We start from the raw sequence: 18,255 nt of genomic DNA, 5'->3' as shown, positions 1-18,255 counted from the left end.
ATTTTAATTACAACCTCTGATTCCCTCTTTGCTAAAAGGTGTGTGCAGCCATGACGAGCTGGTATGGTTATCCCAACAGCAACTTTTCTGTCTCATCTGTCCCAGCAGTATTGCACATTGGCCTGACGGACCCAGCCCCATGGGGTCGCCTGTACACCCTGCATGAATTAACTCCATCGATGTTGTCTGCTCCCATTGTAGCTAATGGCACTGACTCAGCCTTCCATGTGCTTGCTGCTAAGCCAGCCCACACTGCTCTAGCACCCGTAGCAATGCCTGTGCGTGAAACCAACCCTTGGGCCCGTGCCCTTGATGCTGCTAACAAGGGAATTGCAGCCAGACGTTCGGGTAAGGTGGCCACAGGTGGCGGTGAGGATCCTGGGATCCGTTAAGTGACCCTGGTTCAGAAGTCAGCCATTTACCTGAGTGGGAACCAGGAAGGAGTCCTTTTAAGGAAAGTGTGTTCCCTCCTGGAAGTAAACTACTATTAAGAAAGGATGAAGAAGGAGAAAGAACTAAAGATGTTTAAATTGTTCGTTCTTAAGCCTGTAGAACAGACTCACCCATATCCAGGTTCCCGGGCCGTCCCCTGAGCATCACTGGATTTGGAGTTCTATGGACATGCCAGTGGGAAGAGGGGACCCTGCCTCCTACAGTGGCAGGTCTACAAAAAGAGCTATATAAAGCACTTTATTTTTGCTTTTCTGTACTTTCTAGTTTTTCGATAATGAACATTTAACTATAAAACCAAAAAGAAATTTTAAACAGTAATATAGGGAATTCACCAGAAAGACAGATGTGTGTGGAAGCCAGATGGGCCACAAGGTACAGTACCAACTCACTGGTTGTTTTCTTTTCGTTCTGTTAGAGCAGAAGGTGAATCACCTTGGGTCCTTCAGAGCCTGTGTAAGGTGGTTTCTGTAGCATGGAGGAGCCCCAGCGACAGGAAGGGGTGTTTGATGCCAGCTCGCAGCCTTGGTTCAGTGCGGTTGAGCCATATCTGAGCAGCTCCTCCGTGGGGCTGAGACAGCAGCGTGGTCTGGCAAGGTTCTCATTGTCCTACCATAAAACCTCTGAGCCAGTATTAGAGGCTTTCCTCCCCCTACCCAAACCATAAAATATCCCACTACAGGGATTTGTTCTACACGTTAGGATCATTCCAGTAACCAAAGTGATCAGGTAAGCAAAGAAGCCCCTAAAGGCTGATTCTTTTGTCTCTATTTTGTTGGTTCCAGGGACTGAGTGGGGTCAACCTTCTGGTGCTGCCTCTCCAGATCTCTTCCAGGCTGGTCACCGACGTACTCCTTCTGAGGCCGACCGCTGGTTAGAAGAGGTGTCCAAGAGCGTCCGGGCCCAGCAGCCCCCGGCCTCCGCTGTCCCTCTGCAGCCAGTTCTCCAGCCTCCTCCACCTACTGCCATCTCCCAGCCAGCGCCGCCTTTCCAAGGGAATTCATTCCTCACCTCTCAACCCATGCCAGTGGGTGTGGTTCCGCCCCTGCAGCCAGCCTTTGTCCCTGCCCAGGCCTATCCTGTGGCCAATGGGATGCCCTATCCAGCCCCTAATGTGCCTGTGGTGGGCATCACTCCCTCCCAGATGGTAGCGCACGTGTTTGGCACTGCGAGCCACCCTCAGGCTGCTCACCCCCATCAGTCTCCTAGCATGGTCAAGCAGCAGACATTCCCTCAGTCTGAGACGAGCAGTGCTACTGCCAGTCCCTTCTTTAAGCCTTCTGCTCAGCACCTCAATGGTTCTGCAGCTTTCAATGGCGTAGACGATGGCAGGCTGGCCTCAGGAGACAAGCACACAGAGCTTCCTGCAGGCAGTTGCCCGGTGGATCCTTTCGAAGCCCAGTGGGCTGCATTAGAAAGCAAGTCCAAGCAGCGCACTAACCCCTCCCCCACCAACCCTTTCTCCAGCGACTTACAGAAGACCTTTGAAATTGAACTTTGAGCAGTCCCTATAGCTCATGTATTTTGTCTGTACTCAGGCAAAGGCAGGGGGTGGGGGTCAAAGGAGCAATGGGGACTTTGTGTTCCCGATCAGTCCACTTTTCCCTAATCCCAGAGGTCCCAAGGAACGTAACATGTCCAGGCACGGAGTGCTGTACAGGGTGATTTTTGAAAAAAGTGGAGAAAACCATTCCTCGAGAAGAGCTGTTTTGCAATTAGGCTAAAGGAGTCGAGGAAATGTTGCCCTCTATCCCCCTCCTCTTGCCTCAGCCCCTTACAAATCTCTGATAACAGAGAGGCAGACGTATCTGAACAGGAATCTGTAATCAAAGCACATTTACTGGAATATAAAACAACGGGAAGCAAAACGACCCCCCTTTGTTTTTCAGGCCAGTCACCTGCCTCCTCTCGGTACTGGCCTGTCTCAGAGATCAGGAACAGGGTGGCCTGTGCTTGGGCCGGGGACAAGAGGCAGGCTATGCTGCCAGAATCCCCGGGAGGGCACAGCAGCAGCTGCCCAGCAGAGCTATATTTTAAGGGTAAAGTTGAGCTTCCATTTTGAGTAAGAATAAATATTATAAATATATATCAAAAAAGCCAAAATCTTTATTTTTATGCATTTAGAATATTTTAAATAGTTCTCAATTATTAAAAAATTGTATGAGTTGTAAGTAATCTTGCCAAAGGTAAAAGGGTTAGCTGTAAGAAATTGTACATAAGATTGATTTATCATTGATGCCTATTGAAGTTAAAAGAGGAAAGGTTGGGAGGTGCAGACAGGATCCCTAGCTAATTTGGTATCAGTCATTGTAAGTAGCACATTGCAACAACAATCATGCTTATGACCAATACAGTCACTAAGTTGTAGTTTTAAATAAAGACAATGAAAGAGTAGCATTGTCCTGGTTTTAAACCTGTGATGAAATTCTAATGTCATTCTTTTAATGGAATCAATCTAAATATGCTCTATAGAGAATATGTATTTTCTTTTATATATTGCTGCAATTTCCTTATGTTAATCCTTTACTTTAACACTAAGGTGACAATGACATCATATCTACAGACTGGAATGCAGGTTACTGTATGGGTTTGTCATGTGGGTCTTGGTGGGTTTTGTTTTGTCCTTTAAGTTTTGTTCCTATGAATTTTGTGGGTGTGGAGATGCTGGTTTTATTAGGTGTGTGTGTGTGTGTGTGTGTGTCCGTGTCCATCCGTCTGTCCATCCCCCTCCATTGTGAGCAGAACATCCCGTTGCCAGTTGTAAGAAATTGACCACTTGACCCCTGGTAACAACGTGAGATCCCATCTCATTTTTACTTTTGAACGTTGGCCTTACAAATAAATGTAAGTTATATATATTTGTACTGATGAGACTTTATAATCTGCTTTAACAAAAATAAATGTTCGTGGTAGAAGCTTTTACCCATGAAGGGCAGTTCTTTCCCCTTTATTAGCAAATGAGTTGGCTTTTAGTTCTTTTTGGTCTTGTTCTCTCTCCATTATAGTGCTCTTGCAGATCTCTAGTTTGGCAGGTAGAAAATCTTTTATTGGGACTAGTATATTCTTAAAATTCATATTTTTATTCATACTTTAGGCTTTGATTATTCCTAAGCTCATCTCTAACATCAGATTTTTGCTGCTCAAAGTGTGCTCTGGAGAGCAGCACAGACCTCACCTGGGAGCTGGTTAGAGACGCAGGATGTCAGCCCACCCCAGAGCACGTAAGCAGAGTCCACATGTGAACGAAATGTCCAGTCGGAAGTCCAGGCCTGGAGCGTGATTCTCAGCCTTGGATACTGATCAGTCCCCTGGGAAGCTTTTAAAATCCTCATGCCCTGTGCATACTCCAGGCCAATTAAATCCAAATCTCGGGGGAGTGCAACCCCAGGTTGTTTTTTTAAAAAGCTCCCAGTATGAAAGAGGGTTGAGAACCACTAGTCTAGACTGAGTCTTACTCTCACCTTGACCCTTAGTCCACTATTGTGTGACGAGTTCTAGGAAGAGCTAGCTAACCTCAAAACTTACCGTCTGAAATGTGTTGCCAATAGGCCAAATACTGGTTTAATTAAAGCACTGGGGAGTCCAAGAAAGTGGCCCTTATTTTCCAATTTCTATAGCAAAATCAGCCATGGTAAGTGAGCGGGGATTCTCCTCACTATATTTTTTTAATGGAAAGAAAAGACCCCTGCCCCCGGCCCATGTTTCCTTTGTTGAATGACATGCAGACCAAGAAGTGTCCCTCACACATGGCGTAGTTTATCCCTTTTCCAGCCAGCATGGTGGTAATAAAAGTCACCTTTCCCTGTAAAGCCTGTCTTTTCCGTGTCCCACAGTAACCTGTCACTAGGCCCAGCCAGTCCCCTACAGGATTTGTAGAAGGTTCAAGTGGAAAGGGATTTGGAAGCTCATTGAATCCAGGCCTCTTATTTTGAAGCAAGGAATTGGAGATTCTGAGATGAAGAATGACTTCTTCCACCTCAAACCATTTCTGAAGCCACGTGCTATTATTACATTGCCCTCCCCTCCATTGGGCGCCCCCATCCTGCTGTTGCTGTTTTTAATAACAGACTGGCTTTGATTGGGCAGCACAGATTCCTACTTGAGCAGGAAAGGCTCCTCGTTGGTCCCAATACAGAGCAGGCCCAGCAATCCCGCCCATACGCGTGTGAGACCATCCTCACGCCAGTTCTGTGTGTCGGGCTCAGGACAAGGGCTTCAGGCTCCAGCTTCCCGATGAAAGCAAGGCGCTTTTCCAGTTCTTCCATAATAATCCAAGTGCTACTTTTTCATCCCAAATCCCTGTTCTGAGCTTTGCGTTATATTCCACTTTGCTGAGAACTTTCACCAACACCATGCTGTTAACTGTATGCACAGAAGAGATTTGAAGCTTGTCGCTATACTACCTAGAAGGGTGAGAGAGAGTAGAGCAGTAGACCACTCTTTGACCCCGGGTGAGATCTAGTTCTAGCAAGAATACTTCCCTGTCACAGCAGGAGTGAGTGTTCCCCATATGAGATAGATGTTAACTTTAAAATCATTCCACACCTTTGAATGAAGTGAGAACCTGGTCGCTTGTTTTATCACACACAGTGAACTGATCCTGTGTAACAAATTACGGAGAGAAGTTATAAAGTAATGGGGGCCTTATCCAATCATATTCCTCTTGACAACTCAGCAGCCTTCTGTCGTCATGTGGGAGATGCAAACACTGCTGGGGCTCAGAAGGCCAGACTGGCTGTTGCTGAGGTTCAACATTAATGGGGCAGTGTCTCCAGAAGACTACTCCCTTTGCCGGCCAGAGAGCGGAGACCAAGAGCCTCTCTGCCCCTCTCCCCAGCTCTAAGTTGTTTCAGAACTGGGGCTCGAGCCAGCCTTCATCCCTGCTGCCAGACCGGCTGAGCATGAGGCCGGGAACGGGAGCAGCTGGCACAGCAGAAGCTGGAGTAATACTCATTGCCACAGAGCTGGGCCTGCAGGATCAAATCACAATTGGCCAGCTCAGGCTGGTCGATGCACTCCCTCCTGGAGTCCCTTGGCTGGGCCGCCACAGCTGCAAAACAACAGGGAAGAGAGACAATGGTAAGGAAGCTCTGTATGTGCCGGAATTCTCACCTACCATTTCATTTCCTGAAAAGGAAAGTGACACTATGATTGTCAGATTCCCCCCAAAATGCAGTTATTCTGTAACATTTGAATACCCATATGCACAACTACATGAAGGATCACAATTTCCATCCATTGTTTTTTTCTAATTATAGTTGACATACAATATTATATTAGTTTCAGGTGTACAACAGTGATTTGATGTTTATATAACTTACAGAGTGATCACAACAATAAGTCTAGTACTCATCTAAAACCATATGTAGTTATTACAATATTATTGACTATATTCCCTATGCTGTACTGTACATCCTCGTGACTGTTGTCATAATTGGCAATTTGTATGTCTTAATCCCTTCCTCTTTTGCACCCAATCCCCCAACACCCCTTCTCTCTGACAACCATCAGTTTGTTTTCTGTATTGATGAGTTTGTTTTGTTCATTTATTTTGTTTTTTTAGATTCCACATGTAAGTGAAATCATATGGTATTTGTCTTTCTCTGTCTGACTTATTTCACTTACCATAATACCCTCTAGGTCCATTCATGTTGTCGCAAAGAGCAAGATTTCAGTCTTTTATGGCTGAGATATATTCTATTGTATATATGTACCGTATCTTCTTTATCCATTCATTTATCGATGGACACTTAGGTTGCTTCCATATCTTATCCTGGCTATGTAAATAATGCTGCAGTGAACATAGGGGTGCATATGTCTTGTTGAATTAGTGTTTTGAATTTCTTCAGATAGCGAGCTACCCCAATTTTGTTCTTCTTTCTCAAGATTTCTTTGGCTATTTGGGATCCTTTTGGTTCCATATACATTTTAGGATTATTTGTTCTAGTTCTCTGAAAGATGCCATTGGTATTTTGATGGACATTGCGTTGACTCTAGATTGTTTTGGGTACTTACGGACGTTGTAACCGTGTTAATTTTTCCTATCCGTGAGCATGGTATAGCCTTCCATTTATTTGTATCTTCTTCAGTTTCTTTCTTCAATGTCTTATAATTTTCTAAGTACAGGTCTTTTACCTCCTTGGCTAAATTTATTCCTAGTTATTTTATTCTTGTTGATGCAATTATAAATGGGATTGTTTTCTTAATTTCTCTGATAGCTTGTCATTGGTGTATAAAAATGCAACTGATTCCTGAATATCAATTTTTTATCCTGCTATTTTACTGAATTCATTTATTTGTTTTAATAGTTTTTTGGTGGATTCCTGAGGGTTCTCTATATATAGTATCATGTCATCTGCAAATAATGACAGTTTTACTTCTTTTCCAGTTCGGATGCCTTTTATTTCTTTTTCTTGTCTGATGGGTGTGTGGCTAGGACTTCCAATATTATGTTGAATAAAAGTGGTGAAAGTGGACTTTCTTGTCTTGTTCCTGGTCTTAAAGCAAAAGCTTTTAGCTTTTCACCATTGAGTATTATGTTAGCTGTGGGTTTCTCATATATGGCCTTTATTATGTTAAGGAATGTCCCCCTTTATCCCCATTTTACTGAGAGTTTTTATCATAAATGGCTGCTGGATTTAGTCAAATGCTTTATCTGCATCTATTGATAAGATCATATGATTTTTATCCTTCATTTTGTTTATGTGGTGCATCACATTAATTGATTTGCAGACATTGAACCACCCTTGCATTCAGCAATAAATCTCTCTTGATTATGGTGTATGGTCTTTTTAATGTATTGCTGAATTCGATTGGCTAATATTTTGTTGAGGACTTCTGCATCTATGTTCATCAGGGATATTAGTCTATAATTTTCTTTTTTTGTCCTGTCTTTGTCTGGTTTTGGTATGAGAGTAATACTGGCCCTGTAAAATTAGTTTGGGGACCCTTCCTCCTCTTCAAATTTTTGGAATAGTTTGAAAAGGATAGTGTTCATTCTTCTTTGAATGTTTGGTAATATTCACCTGTGAAGCCATTTGGTCCAGGCCTTTTTCTCTCTTGGGAGTTTTTTTAAAATTACTGATTTCATTTCATTAGTAGTTATCTGTCCAGATCTTCGGTTTCTTCCTGATTCAGCCTTGATTCTGCCTCAGAAGATTATATGTTTCTCAGAATTTACCCATTTCTTCCAGTTTGAGTCTGGCTAAAGGTTTATCGATTTTATTTGTCTTTTCAAAGAATCAGATCTTGGTTTCATCGATCTTTTCTATTATTTTTAGACTTTCGTTCATTTCTGCTCTGATCTTTATTATTTCCTTCCTTCTGCTCACTTGGGGCTCTGTTCTTTTTCTAGTTCCTTTATGTGTAAGGTTAGATTGTTTGAGAATTTCCTTGTTTCTTGAGGTAGGCATGTATTGCTATAAATTTCCCTATTAGAACTGCTTTTGCTGTGTCCCATAGATTTAGGGTCATTGTGTTTTCATTTTCATTTATCTCAAGGTATTTTTTGATTTCTTCCTTGATCTTGTTGTTAACCCATTCATTGTTTAGTAGCATGTTATTTAACCTCCACATGTTTGTGTATTTTTCAGTTTTCTTCTTCTAATTGATTTCTAGTTTATACCATTGTGATTGGAGAAGATGCTTGATATGATTTCAGCCATCTTAAATTTATTGAGACTTGTTTTGTGGCCTAACTTGTGGTCTATCCTGGAAAATATTCCATGTGCACTTGAAAAGAAGGTATATTCTGCTGAAGTCCATCTGCTCTAATGTGTTATTTATATGCTGGCTCGATCCCTTTGTCATTATGAAGTGCTTTTTTTCTCTCCTGTTACAGCCCTTGTTATATCAGACAAAACAGATTTTAAAAGTATTATTACCCCAGCTTCTTTTTTGTTCCCATTTGCATGTAATATCTTTTTCCATCCCTTTACTTTCCATCTGTGTGTGTCCTTCTGTCCGAAGTGGGTCTCTTGTAGACGGCATAGGTACGGATCTCATTTTTTTATCCATTCAGCCACCTGTCTTTTGATTGGAGCATTTAGTCCATTTACATTTAAAATAATTATTGATAGGTATGTAGTTATTACTATTTTATTGTTTTCTGATTTTTTTTTTTAGTTCTTCTCTGTTCCTTATTCTCTTGATCTCTTCTATGTTGATGACTTTCTATAGTGTCATGTTTGGATTCCTTTCTCTTTATTTCTTGTATATATCTCTTATACATTTTTGATTTGTGGTTACCGTGAGCTTCATATATACCAAGTTATGTTTATAGCAGTCTATTTTACATTGATAGTCACTTAAGTTTGAACACATTCTAAAATCCCTACAATGTTTACTTCCCCCCCTTCCACATTTGTTTTTCTCATTTTTTACTTCATTTGTGTGAATTCTTAATTTATTGTTGTAATTACACATGATCTTCCTACTTTTGCCTTTTTAACATTTGTACTAGCTTTGTAGTTGGTTGATCCACTGCTTTTACTGTTAGTCTTTGTCAGTGAGAATTTTTTTCTTTCCTATATTTTATTCATATTTTTATCTTATATTTTCTACTTAAAGAAGTGAAGTCCCTTTAACATTCTTGTAATATTGGCTTAGTGGTGATGAACTCCTTTAGTTTTTTCTTGTCTGCGAAACTATCTCACCTTTGATTCTAAATGATAGTCTAGCTGGGTAGAGTAATCTTGGTTGTAGGTACTTGCTTTTCGTCATTTTAAACGTCTCATGCCAATCCCTTCTGGACTGCAATATTTCTATTGAGAAATCAGTTGACAGTCTTATGAGTGCTCCCTTGTAGGTAGCTTTTCTCTTGCTAGAATCTTGCTAGAAGCCTTTTGCCTTATTGGTATGCAAACAGTGCATCTTACAATACAGTATTTAGATTTGTTGAAATTTGCTAAAGTAACAACTCAGAAAGCAAGAGCTGGAGAATATAAGGCTAAAATATCAAATTACTGAATAACAGGTAAAATTCTGCCCAGTTCCAGGTGTAATAGTTTAGTTACAAGAACATTAAATATGAAGAGTCAAAAACACGTAGGTTCTAGTACCAACTTGGCCACAAATTTGCTGTGTGACTTACAGAAACATCACTTGTGCTCTCTGGGTATCTGTCTCATTTGTAGTAAGGTGGTGACATTAATCCCTGCCCTTTCCTTTCTGGGTTATATGATCAAAGGGCCAGGAAAGCACTTTCCAATCATAGGATCACTTTTTGCCACCTTAATTGCAATGGTCAGATTTTAATGGTCCGTCTGCCTTAAGTATTATAATGAAGTTCCAGTCAATCATAGTTCTCGAATGAAGATTGGTAAGTCTAAAACATCATGTAAGTCTTTAACATCATGTATTAAGCTATTACCAGCTGCCTGTCATACATACACATTATTTCTTCATCACTACAAGCCTACCAGGCCATGGCGTAGCCCACTGGACAGATGAGTGGGTTAAGCCTCTTACCCCAACTCACACTACCAGTGACGGGCTGAGCGAGCCAGGATTTGGACCAGAGCCCCTCGGGCTGCAGAGCCTGCACTCATCCTCATTCTGCAGCAACCAGCCAGCTCTCAAGAACAAGCAAATGCCTGGGGAGGCCTTTCTCACCTGGCGGGACCACCTTCACCTCCGTGCTGCGGCTGACTGCCTGGCTTCCACGGTAGGCACTGCACGTGTAGGAGCCCTCGTCCCTGGCCCGCAGGTTGTGGATCAGCAGTGTGCCGTCTGGGGACTGGTGGACACGGTGGCCATCGGCCCATAGCGGCAGCCCATTCCTGGAGAGGAGAGGACACTGGGAGAGCTGGCCAGGGCCAGGAGGCAAGGGAAGAGCCAAAGACCAGTCCAGAGCCAGCTGCTTCCTCTGTAGACAGATGACCCTCACCTCAAGGAAAAGATTGCACACGATCAAAGCAAAATAACTCAGAAGTGATGGGAACTGGCCTCAGCTGAGCACAGTGATCTGAGTGACTGTAAATGTGCCTCTTGTCCACAAAGGAGCTGCACTCTTCATTAACGCAGACCATTTAGGCAACAGTGCGATGCCAAGCCTGTGCTGGGTGCAGGACGTGAGCTCCCCCTGCCTCCAGGGCACCGGGTGGGGGTGTGCAGTGGTTAGGGGGGCCTTCCCTGAGGAGGAGGCTGCAGCTGGCTGGCTGAAAGGGGGAACGTGGGGGCTCAGGAGCTTGAAGGAAGGCCATGGCCAGAATAAGAGAGCGAGTGAGGGAGGAAGTATACACGGCTCTGGTTAGGACTTTGGGTTGGATCCTGGGGGTAACGAAGGGGTGTGAGCTCAGCAGGACCAACACTGTGTTTGTGCTTTGAAAGGATTGCTAACTGCAGTGGGGGGTCGAGGACAAGCCTGAAAGCAGAGACCAGGTAAGTGGCTGCTGCTCACAGGTAGATGGCACAGGCAGCAGAATAAAGGGATTGGGATGATGGGCAGATGTGGGAAGAAATCAAGGATAATAGAGGTTTCTAGCTTAGGTTACTGGGTAATGGTGGTGCCCCTCCATTGTGGGGAGACCCGGGGTGGTGGTGGGGATGAAAGGTGAATGGTGAATTTATTTCCCACTGTCATGCAGGGTGACAGGCGGGATCTCTTCTGGGGTCTCTAGTCCCGCTCCCCACATAAGAACGCAGGACATGGTGAGACCAAAAAGGAACACCCTCGGAGCCATAGGTAGGGGAGTCACACCACTATAGTCTCGCTGGCGGCTGGGTTGGAGACACAGGAAGCAGGAGCCACACTGTCCACAACCCTCACTGCACCGCTTGCAGCTCAGCCACCATCTTCTTGCTAGCCCCCATTTCCTGCTAGCGTAGCCATGGCAGTTATATTAGTGGCCAGTGGCTCACTGGTTACAGTTGACGGCCAACTAGCCATAGCTGATGGTCATGCAATCACAGCTGATGGCCATTTACTACCTGAGCCAGCACTTTTCTATATGAGGCCGAGAGCCTGGAAACTGCACTCCTGGCTCTGTCCCCACACCCACCATTTTGCATTTCGGGTGTCTGTGAGATACCAGGAGGCGTCGGATTTGAGGTCTGGACCCGACCCAGATCATGTATCACCACTGAATGGTCCCAGAAACTGTGTGTCTACAAGGTTACGCAAGGTGAAGTTAGACGAACTGAGGACCAAGGACAGACCTTGAGGTGCATCAGCCTCTAAGGGATAGGTGTGAGGAATCGAGCCAGCCAGGAAAAGAGAAGCAGCGGCCAGAGAAGCAGAAAGACACCAGAAGCCGGGTGTTGTTTGGAGCCAAGGGGAGGAGAGAGCTCAGGAGGTGCAAGAGGCCCGTGAAAGGACACAGGTCATGGGGACTGGGATGTGACCAGAGGACTTAGGAACAGGGAGGCAGTTGGTGGCCTTGGCCAGCGCAGTCTCCCTGGAGCGGGGGGGGGGGGGGGGTGATGTGAGGCCCCTGTGCAAAGGGCTGAGCCTCCAGCAGGGGACTGACAGGAGGAGACACCCAGTCGTACTGTGAAGGGGAGACTGATCAAAGGCCAGGCTGCAGGGAAACAGGATCAGAGGACAGTGTGGTTTCTATCTTTGTTTTAAAGATGGGGTCCTGAGTAGATTGCTGCTGGGAAGATCCGGGGAGGCAAAGTTGAAAGATACTTCAAGCCTCGTGCCGTGTGAGGGCCCATTCCCATGCTGGCCCGTCACTCACCTGTGAGCTTGACCAAGGACATCCCTCAGCCTTCATGACCACCCCTTCTTGATTCTAAACGGAAGGCAGCCCCACTCCTCTGCAGACAGCACTTAGGGCAAACCTCTGTGGCTTGTCACTGGGCCATCTGCCTGGGAGTATCTAGGGGACTCAGATTGTGCCAGGATCCCCTGGGCGTGTTTTAGGGCGCTGGTTACCCCAGGGTCCCCAGAGCCTAGCCTAGTCTTGACACACTGCAAGGAGGAAGGGGGCAAAATATTTTGCTACATGAATCAGACCAACTGACCTGAGGTAAAAGGCCACTGAATTCTCCAAAGAAGAGTGAAGCCCAGTGGTTTTCAACCCTGGGGACATGTGGCAGCCTCCAGAGACACCTTATTGTCATGACTTGGGAGGGAGAGCTCCCAGCACCCACGGGGCAGATCGCCTGGGTGCTGCTGAACACCCTACCAATGTGCAGGACCATCCCCCACAATAAAAAATTACTGGGTCCAAAATGTCAGGGGCGCCAAGGTTGACAAACCCTGATGTGGCCCAAGGGAAGACCAGGGAAGACATCGTCCTGTGTGGCCTCATTGTGTGGGCACCAGGTCTGGAGGTAAGAGTGGAAGCAGGAGGGGAGGGCAGTGGTGACAGCAATATCCCTGCAGAAAGGTGGACCACCTGTGCCTGGGCAGTACACCCTCAGGTGCCAGGAACAGAGCCTTACCTGGACCATCTGATGTTCACACTTTCTCCTGCCACCACACACAGCAGCCTGGCCGTGTCACCTTCTGGCACCGTCACAGCAGAGGGCAGCCCTGTGATTGTCAGCTCCCCTAGGCCCAAGGAGGAGGCACTGTCAGCCGCTATGCCAGTCATGCCCAACCTGTGCCACCTGACCTCAAAGGCCCCTGGCTCCAGGCACCCTTCCACTCAGCACTGCACCTTACCCAGAACTCGGAGCTGCACCCATCGCTGGTCGCGGTCCTGCCCATTGAAGGCGACACAGGCATAGAAGCCACCGTCTTCCACAGTCACATGGCTGATGACCAGAGAGCCATCGGGCTGCAGCTGGTGTCTGGGGACCAAGCAGAGTCAGTGGCTCCATCCCACCTGACAGCAAGGGCCAGGGGAGGGGGAGAGTCTTCCTTTTCCCAGTGGGCTGAGTGGCCCCTACTGTTGAGTGGGGTCTGACCAAAGAGCCACTCAGCCTTAGGTCCTCCATCTGCCAGCACTCTCCTTTTCTTGGAAGATGCCTGACTTTTAAGCCTGGCAATAAAAGTCATTTCAAGTTTTCTGATACAAAACAATTTTTCTATACTCATGTAGTAGGCTCAAATCCTGGTTCCGCCACTTAGGAGCTGTGTGGTATTAACTTCCGTGTGAAAAATGGGGGTAAAACAGCACCTACCTCAGCGTGACTCTTCTTCAGACTGTATGGTGGACAAAAGTCTCACACTCGGGGGCTTAATAAATGTTAGCTATTATGGTTACAGCCAGAAACATGTCTGCTCCATTTCTCCCCCATCCATCACCTGTCAGCAGGCCCGTTACCCCTGTCCTCTAACCACACTCTGGAAAGGCCCAGAGACCCTGCGCTCAGCAGCTCCATCTCTCGAGAGCCCCTGACTGACCAGAGATGCCGCCTGGCAGCTCCTTCTCCCACCAGCCTGCCCAGAGGGGGGGTAGGGTGGGGCTGGGGGCCACACAGCAGGGAAGGGAGAGGAGCTGAACAAACCTGGGAGAAGAGAGGGGCTGCCCATCTCTCTGCCACTCGATGGTTGGGGGTGGGAAGCCCTCAGCACGACAGGTCAACCGGATCCGCTGGCCTGGTTGGGCGTCTACCACACCAGGCTGGTTCCGGTCCAGGCGCAGCCTGCACAACAAGCAGCCCCACAGCCCTGAGAGGGTCCTTGCCACCGCTGCCCCCATGCCCATCCGTGCCTGGGGACTGGACCTCTGCCTAAGCCTCATGCGCCCCTTCTCCCGCTCCAGCCACATTCGGCTTCCTAAAGTCACCCCTCTGTACTGGTGACCCCCTCGACCACCACCTCCGCTATCTCTCTCTCCACCGCGCTCCCAGAGTCTCAGGCTTGCCCTCTGCATCTTCCACATCTGCCTCTAGGTCCTTGGCCTGGACACCCTCCCCCCCTCTCCAGCCCCTCTGAAAACTGCCCTTCTTCAAGGCTGTCTCAGGCCCTTAACTCCTGATGCTCTTCCCTTCCTGCATCTCCCGAATCCTGGGCCATAGACCTGCACCATTTCCAACGGCTCGGGGTTGGAGGGAGGGCTCCACTTCCTCCTCAAGATGCTGAGCTCAGGGAACCATGTTTTTCTAATCCTCACCTCACAAAGCCCTGAGCAGAGGCTAGCAAGCCTGGTCCCAGCACACACTGGTCTGGGACCCATTCCCTTTCCCCTCCTCTCACCCATTGAGACTTCCATTGACCCTGGTCCTCAAGTGGGGGAGGCTGAGAACAGGGTGGCATTCCTGCCCTGTTACCTGGTCATGGGCCGTGGATGCGAGGAAGTGGCCCCCAGGCCCCCAGCATCCCCCCCTAGACTGGAGTCCTGGGGACTGTAGCCCTGGGCTGGGTCCCTGGTCTGAGGGAAATGCCTTGGCTCCGCCTCAGGCAGCACTGCTGTGTGACCCCCTGTCATGAGGCCAGGAGAAGCAAGAGGTGAGCTGTGGGGAGAAGGGGGTGGAAGGAAGGGTGGGCCATGAGGCCGGCGGGGGGTGTGTGGAGAAACAGGCCACAAGGGGCAAGACATCCACCAAGCCCAACTGTACATACGGTCCCTGCCACCAGGGTGCCTTGGCCCAAGGAAGCTCCCTAGTCCTCCAGTGTGGGGGTGCCAAGGCCCTTCCAGCCAACCCCTCCCTTCCTGGGGCCAATAAGAACCCATTGGAGGTGGGGGACAGAAACCTGTAATGCGAAGCTGGATCTTCTGAGAGTCACGGCCCGGCCTGGAGCTGCCACAGCTGTAGGTGCCAGCATCCTCTGTCCGCAGGGGGCTGATGACCAGGGAGCCATCAGGCTGCAGCCTGTGCCTGAATGAGGGGGTGGGGGCTTGCGCTCTGAGCTCCTGAGAACCACAGTGAGCCCAACCCCCCTCAGGCCCCAGAGCTCCTGGCGGACGGGCCAACAGCCCCACACTCCCCTTCCCAGCACAGGGGAAGTCTGAGGGGCTGCCACCAGGGGAGGACTCCCACACACACCTGTCAGAGGAGATGGGCTGCCCGTCTTTCTGCCACGTGGAATGGGGGTCCAGGGAGGTGTCATCTGCGCAGAAGAGCTGCACCAACTGCCCCAGGACCGCCTGGACCAGAGAGGGCTCCACGCCTGTCAAGCTAATCCTGGAAAGGGGAGGTAAGGACCTGACCTACTGGCATGGGTGCCAGGGCCAGGGACTACCCCTCCATCCGTGCCCATCCTGTCTTGGGCATTTGTGGGCCCTGAGGGTGTCATGGGAGCACAAGCTCCGGAAGCCCGTGGACTCAGGAATCCGCCCTCCCAGCCTCCCTACCGTGCCCCAGGCACGGCCGCCTCAATCTGTCCCTGCAACGGCAGCCGGGGACAGCAGGGGTGGCACAAAGCCCAGGGTGGAGAGGTTGGGAGACAGCACACACCAGACTCACATGGGGCCTAAACCACACACTTGTTTTACTTATTTTGTTTTTTAATTTCCCCACATCTCTGATATGACACAGTCCCACACATAATAGCAAGCGGAACCCACACTAAACCTATGAGATAATATCACCATATTACAGGTCAAGAAACTGAGGCGTGGAGAAGTCACATGACTTGCCAAAGGTCATGAAGCCCATAGGTTTTTCCAACTAGACAGACCCTGAATACACTGGCAATATCTGCTGGGGAATCCAGGCGCCACCATGTACTGGCTGCCTGACCCGGAAGCCTGAGCTTCCCCAGGTGTAGAACGAAGGTAATGGGGCATCCAGGCAGGGCTGTTTGGAAGCTTCAAGGTTAGGGATGGGGAGGCAGGGCTGGCTGACCTTGGGGTTTTAGCTCCAACAGGCTCGGCCCCTAACCTGGGTCCCTCTCCCCGAACCTGGGAAAGGAGGGCCTCACCTGTAGGAGGAGCTGTGGGAGGGTGGTGCTGACCGACTGGCATCTCCGCCCAGTCCAGGAGCGCTGGGCCTCAGCTCCTGGCCCCAGGGCCGTTCTAAGGCCTCCGTGTGGTACCCCTCCCTGGGCCCAGGCGCTGGGTCCTGCCACTGGAGGCCACCAGAAGGCAAGGCCTTTTTCTGGACCGTGGCCCCGGGCCTGTGCTGGCTGGCCTCCTGCTGGCCTCCAGCACTGCTGCTGCCACCATCTCTGTGGGTGCTCTGGCCAGAGGCCCCAGGCTTGCGTTGGTGGGGCCCACGTCGAGAGCCCCGGCAGCTGCTCATGCACTCCTCCTCCGAGGAGAACTTATTGGCATTGCCGTGGCAGCCACCGTACCAGAAGCGGTTACACTGGCCCACAGAGGCAATGAAGTACCAACGGGCAGTCCAGTCTGCGCAGGAGCCGTGGGCGCTGGGCAGCAGGCACCGCACGGGGTATTCTGAGGGCAGGAGGATGCGTCAGTCACCCCGACAGGATGGGAGCACGCCGACACCGCTGCCTGGGCCCCTGACCTGGCCATGGGGGCAGCCTGCTCGTCCAGACCTGCCCTGGGCTGGGAGCACAGCAGCCTCTGAAACCAAACCGTACACCTCCCACCACAGAACTAGAGCCCTCAGCGGGTCAGGGCCGTGAGCTCCCTGGACTGGCTCCCTCGCATCCCTCCTCACCCCTGACCAGACTCCTGGAGGGCACACCCAGAGCAACCCAAGGCCTTGACCTTGATGTGCTGCTTAGCTCGGAATTAGGACCCAGGCCTGAGCTCCCAGGGGCCTGTGAAGATGCCCAGCAAGGGGCCCGCCAGCCTCTGAATGTAGCTCCAGCCCCCACCTGCCCACTCTAGCAGACCTCTTCCCAGCACAGCCGGGTCAGCCCCTCCACATTCATACGACCATGGCTGGCTCCTGCTTAAAATCTCCTGCAGACACTGACCACCAGTCCGTCTGGATTCCGACATCCCATGTTGGTTCCCAGCTCCACCCATGCTCCAACCTCAATAACCTCCCTCCAGGACTCATCCCAGACACTTTGGGGACACCCCGTCCATCCCAGCACTGACAGCCCAACACCCTTTCTGCCTCTGGAGGGGGCTGAGTCCCAGGGGGAAGAAAGAGCCTTGCTTCTCTGTGGGTTCTCTACCTCCAACTGACCCCAACTCCCACAGCAGCCAGACTGCTGGAAATGAGAACAGTCTGGGTCTGCTCTCTGGCCTGGCACCTAGTAGGTGGTCAATCAATATTTGTGGAAGAAATCAATGAACTGAGCCAGTAGAAAGTTCTTTGGCTCTGGGTGGAGGTGGGGGGCACAGTGGGACCAGAGCCTCCCCACCAGGAAGGATGAGGAAGGGCCTCTACTCACCATGGCTGGGCTGGCCCACACAGCCTTCCCCAAGAGGGCCTGCTGCAGAGGCCACATTGTCATAGCAACAGCCAAACTGGGAGCCCCGGCACTCACTGGGCTCATTCTGCTGGGCCTGGGGCTGGTGGGCCTTGGGGACCTGGGGAAGAAGTTCGGAATAGGTCTCGCTTTTGCTGGGGACTCTAGGCTGCCTGGGGGAGGAGGGCAGGAAGAGGGAAAGACAGAATTGTGAGCCCACTGTGCATAACCCCGGTCTCAGGAGAGCAGAAGCCAGCAGAATGTGGGATGAAACCCCCATCCCCAGACCATCTCTGAAGCCCTGTGCCCTCGAGGAGACAAGTCAGGCCAGCAGGTTTTAGGGACCTCCTTCCTCCAAGGCCAAAGCTGCACAGTGGCATTGAGCAGGCTTGGGGGCTGGACTCCTGCCCCTCATGTGAATGGGACACTTACTGTGGAGGCCACTGCTCTCGACCCTGGCCTGTTCCCGGTGTTGTTATCACCATAAGACCTTGCACAGCCAGCTTGATGGGGTCCCTCAGCCACAGACACCCCGTCAGGGCAGCACCCGTACCTAGACAGACATCACAGCCCTCCCCTCACCACCAGCCCTAATCCCCACCCTTCCAGGGACCCTGAGCTTCCAGCACCCAGGC

The 18,255-nt window shown here is 49.5% G+C and overlaps 2 protein-coding genes across 19 annotated transcripts in view; one reads left to right on the top strand and one right to left on the bottom strand.

Annotated features, from left to right (window-relative positions):
- The window catches only part of NUMB (NUMB endocytic adaptor protein), a 134,215-nt gene extending 130,846 nt beyond the window's left edge, over window positions 1-3,369 (top strand). For 11 of the 18 annotated variants that reach the window (XM_081049905.1, XM_081049917.1, XM_081049901.1 and 8 more), the window contains one exon: window positions 1,236-3,369. In XM_081049905.1, coding sequence (XP_080906031.1) covers window positions 1,236-1,951 — 716 coding nt within the window. In that variant the 3' untranslated portion in view covers window positions 1,952-3,369. Of the gene's footprint in view, window positions 1-201; window positions 349-1,235 lie in introns of all 18 variants that reach the window. The other 7 variants (XM_081049914.1, XM_081049912.1, XM_081049910.1 and 4 more) reach the window with 1 other exon arrangement.
- The window catches only part of PAPLN (papilin, proteoglycan like sulfated glycoprotein), a 39,743-nt gene continuing 24,023 nt past the window's right edge, over window positions 2,536-18,255 (bottom strand). The window contains exons 18-28 of the mRNA XM_081049899.1: window positions 18,053-18,173; window positions 17,603-17,741; window positions 16,211-16,685; window positions 15,334-15,471; window positions 15,041-15,165; window positions 14,617-14,767; window positions 13,852-13,989; window positions 13,064-13,191; window positions 12,841-12,949; window positions 10,063-10,229; window positions 2,536-5,500 (exon numbers count right to left, since the gene is read on the bottom strand). Of these exons, the coding sequence (XP_080906025.1) occupies window positions 5,325-5,500; window positions 10,063-10,229; window positions 12,841-12,949; window positions 13,064-13,191; window positions 13,852-13,989; window positions 14,617-14,767; window positions 15,041-15,165; window positions 15,334-15,471; window positions 16,211-16,685; window positions 17,603-17,741; window positions 18,053-18,173 (1,867 nt within the window). The 3' untranslated portion in view covers window positions 2,536-5,324. The remainder of the gene's footprint in view (window positions 5,501-10,062; window positions 10,230-12,840; window positions 12,950-13,063; window positions 13,192-13,851; window positions 13,990-14,616; window positions 14,768-15,040; window positions 15,166-15,333; window positions 15,472-16,210; window positions 16,686-17,602; window positions 17,742-18,052; window positions 18,174-18,255) is intronic.

Source organism: Rhinolophus hipposideros (assembly GCF_964194185.1).
Source record: "Rhinolophus hipposideros genome assembly, chromosome: 5".
Classification (NCBI taxonomy): domain Eukaryota; kingdom Metazoa; phylum Chordata; class Mammalia; order Chiroptera; family Rhinolophidae; genus Rhinolophus; species Rhinolophus hipposideros.
This window is presented reverse-complemented; position numbering and strand designations above follow the sequence as displayed.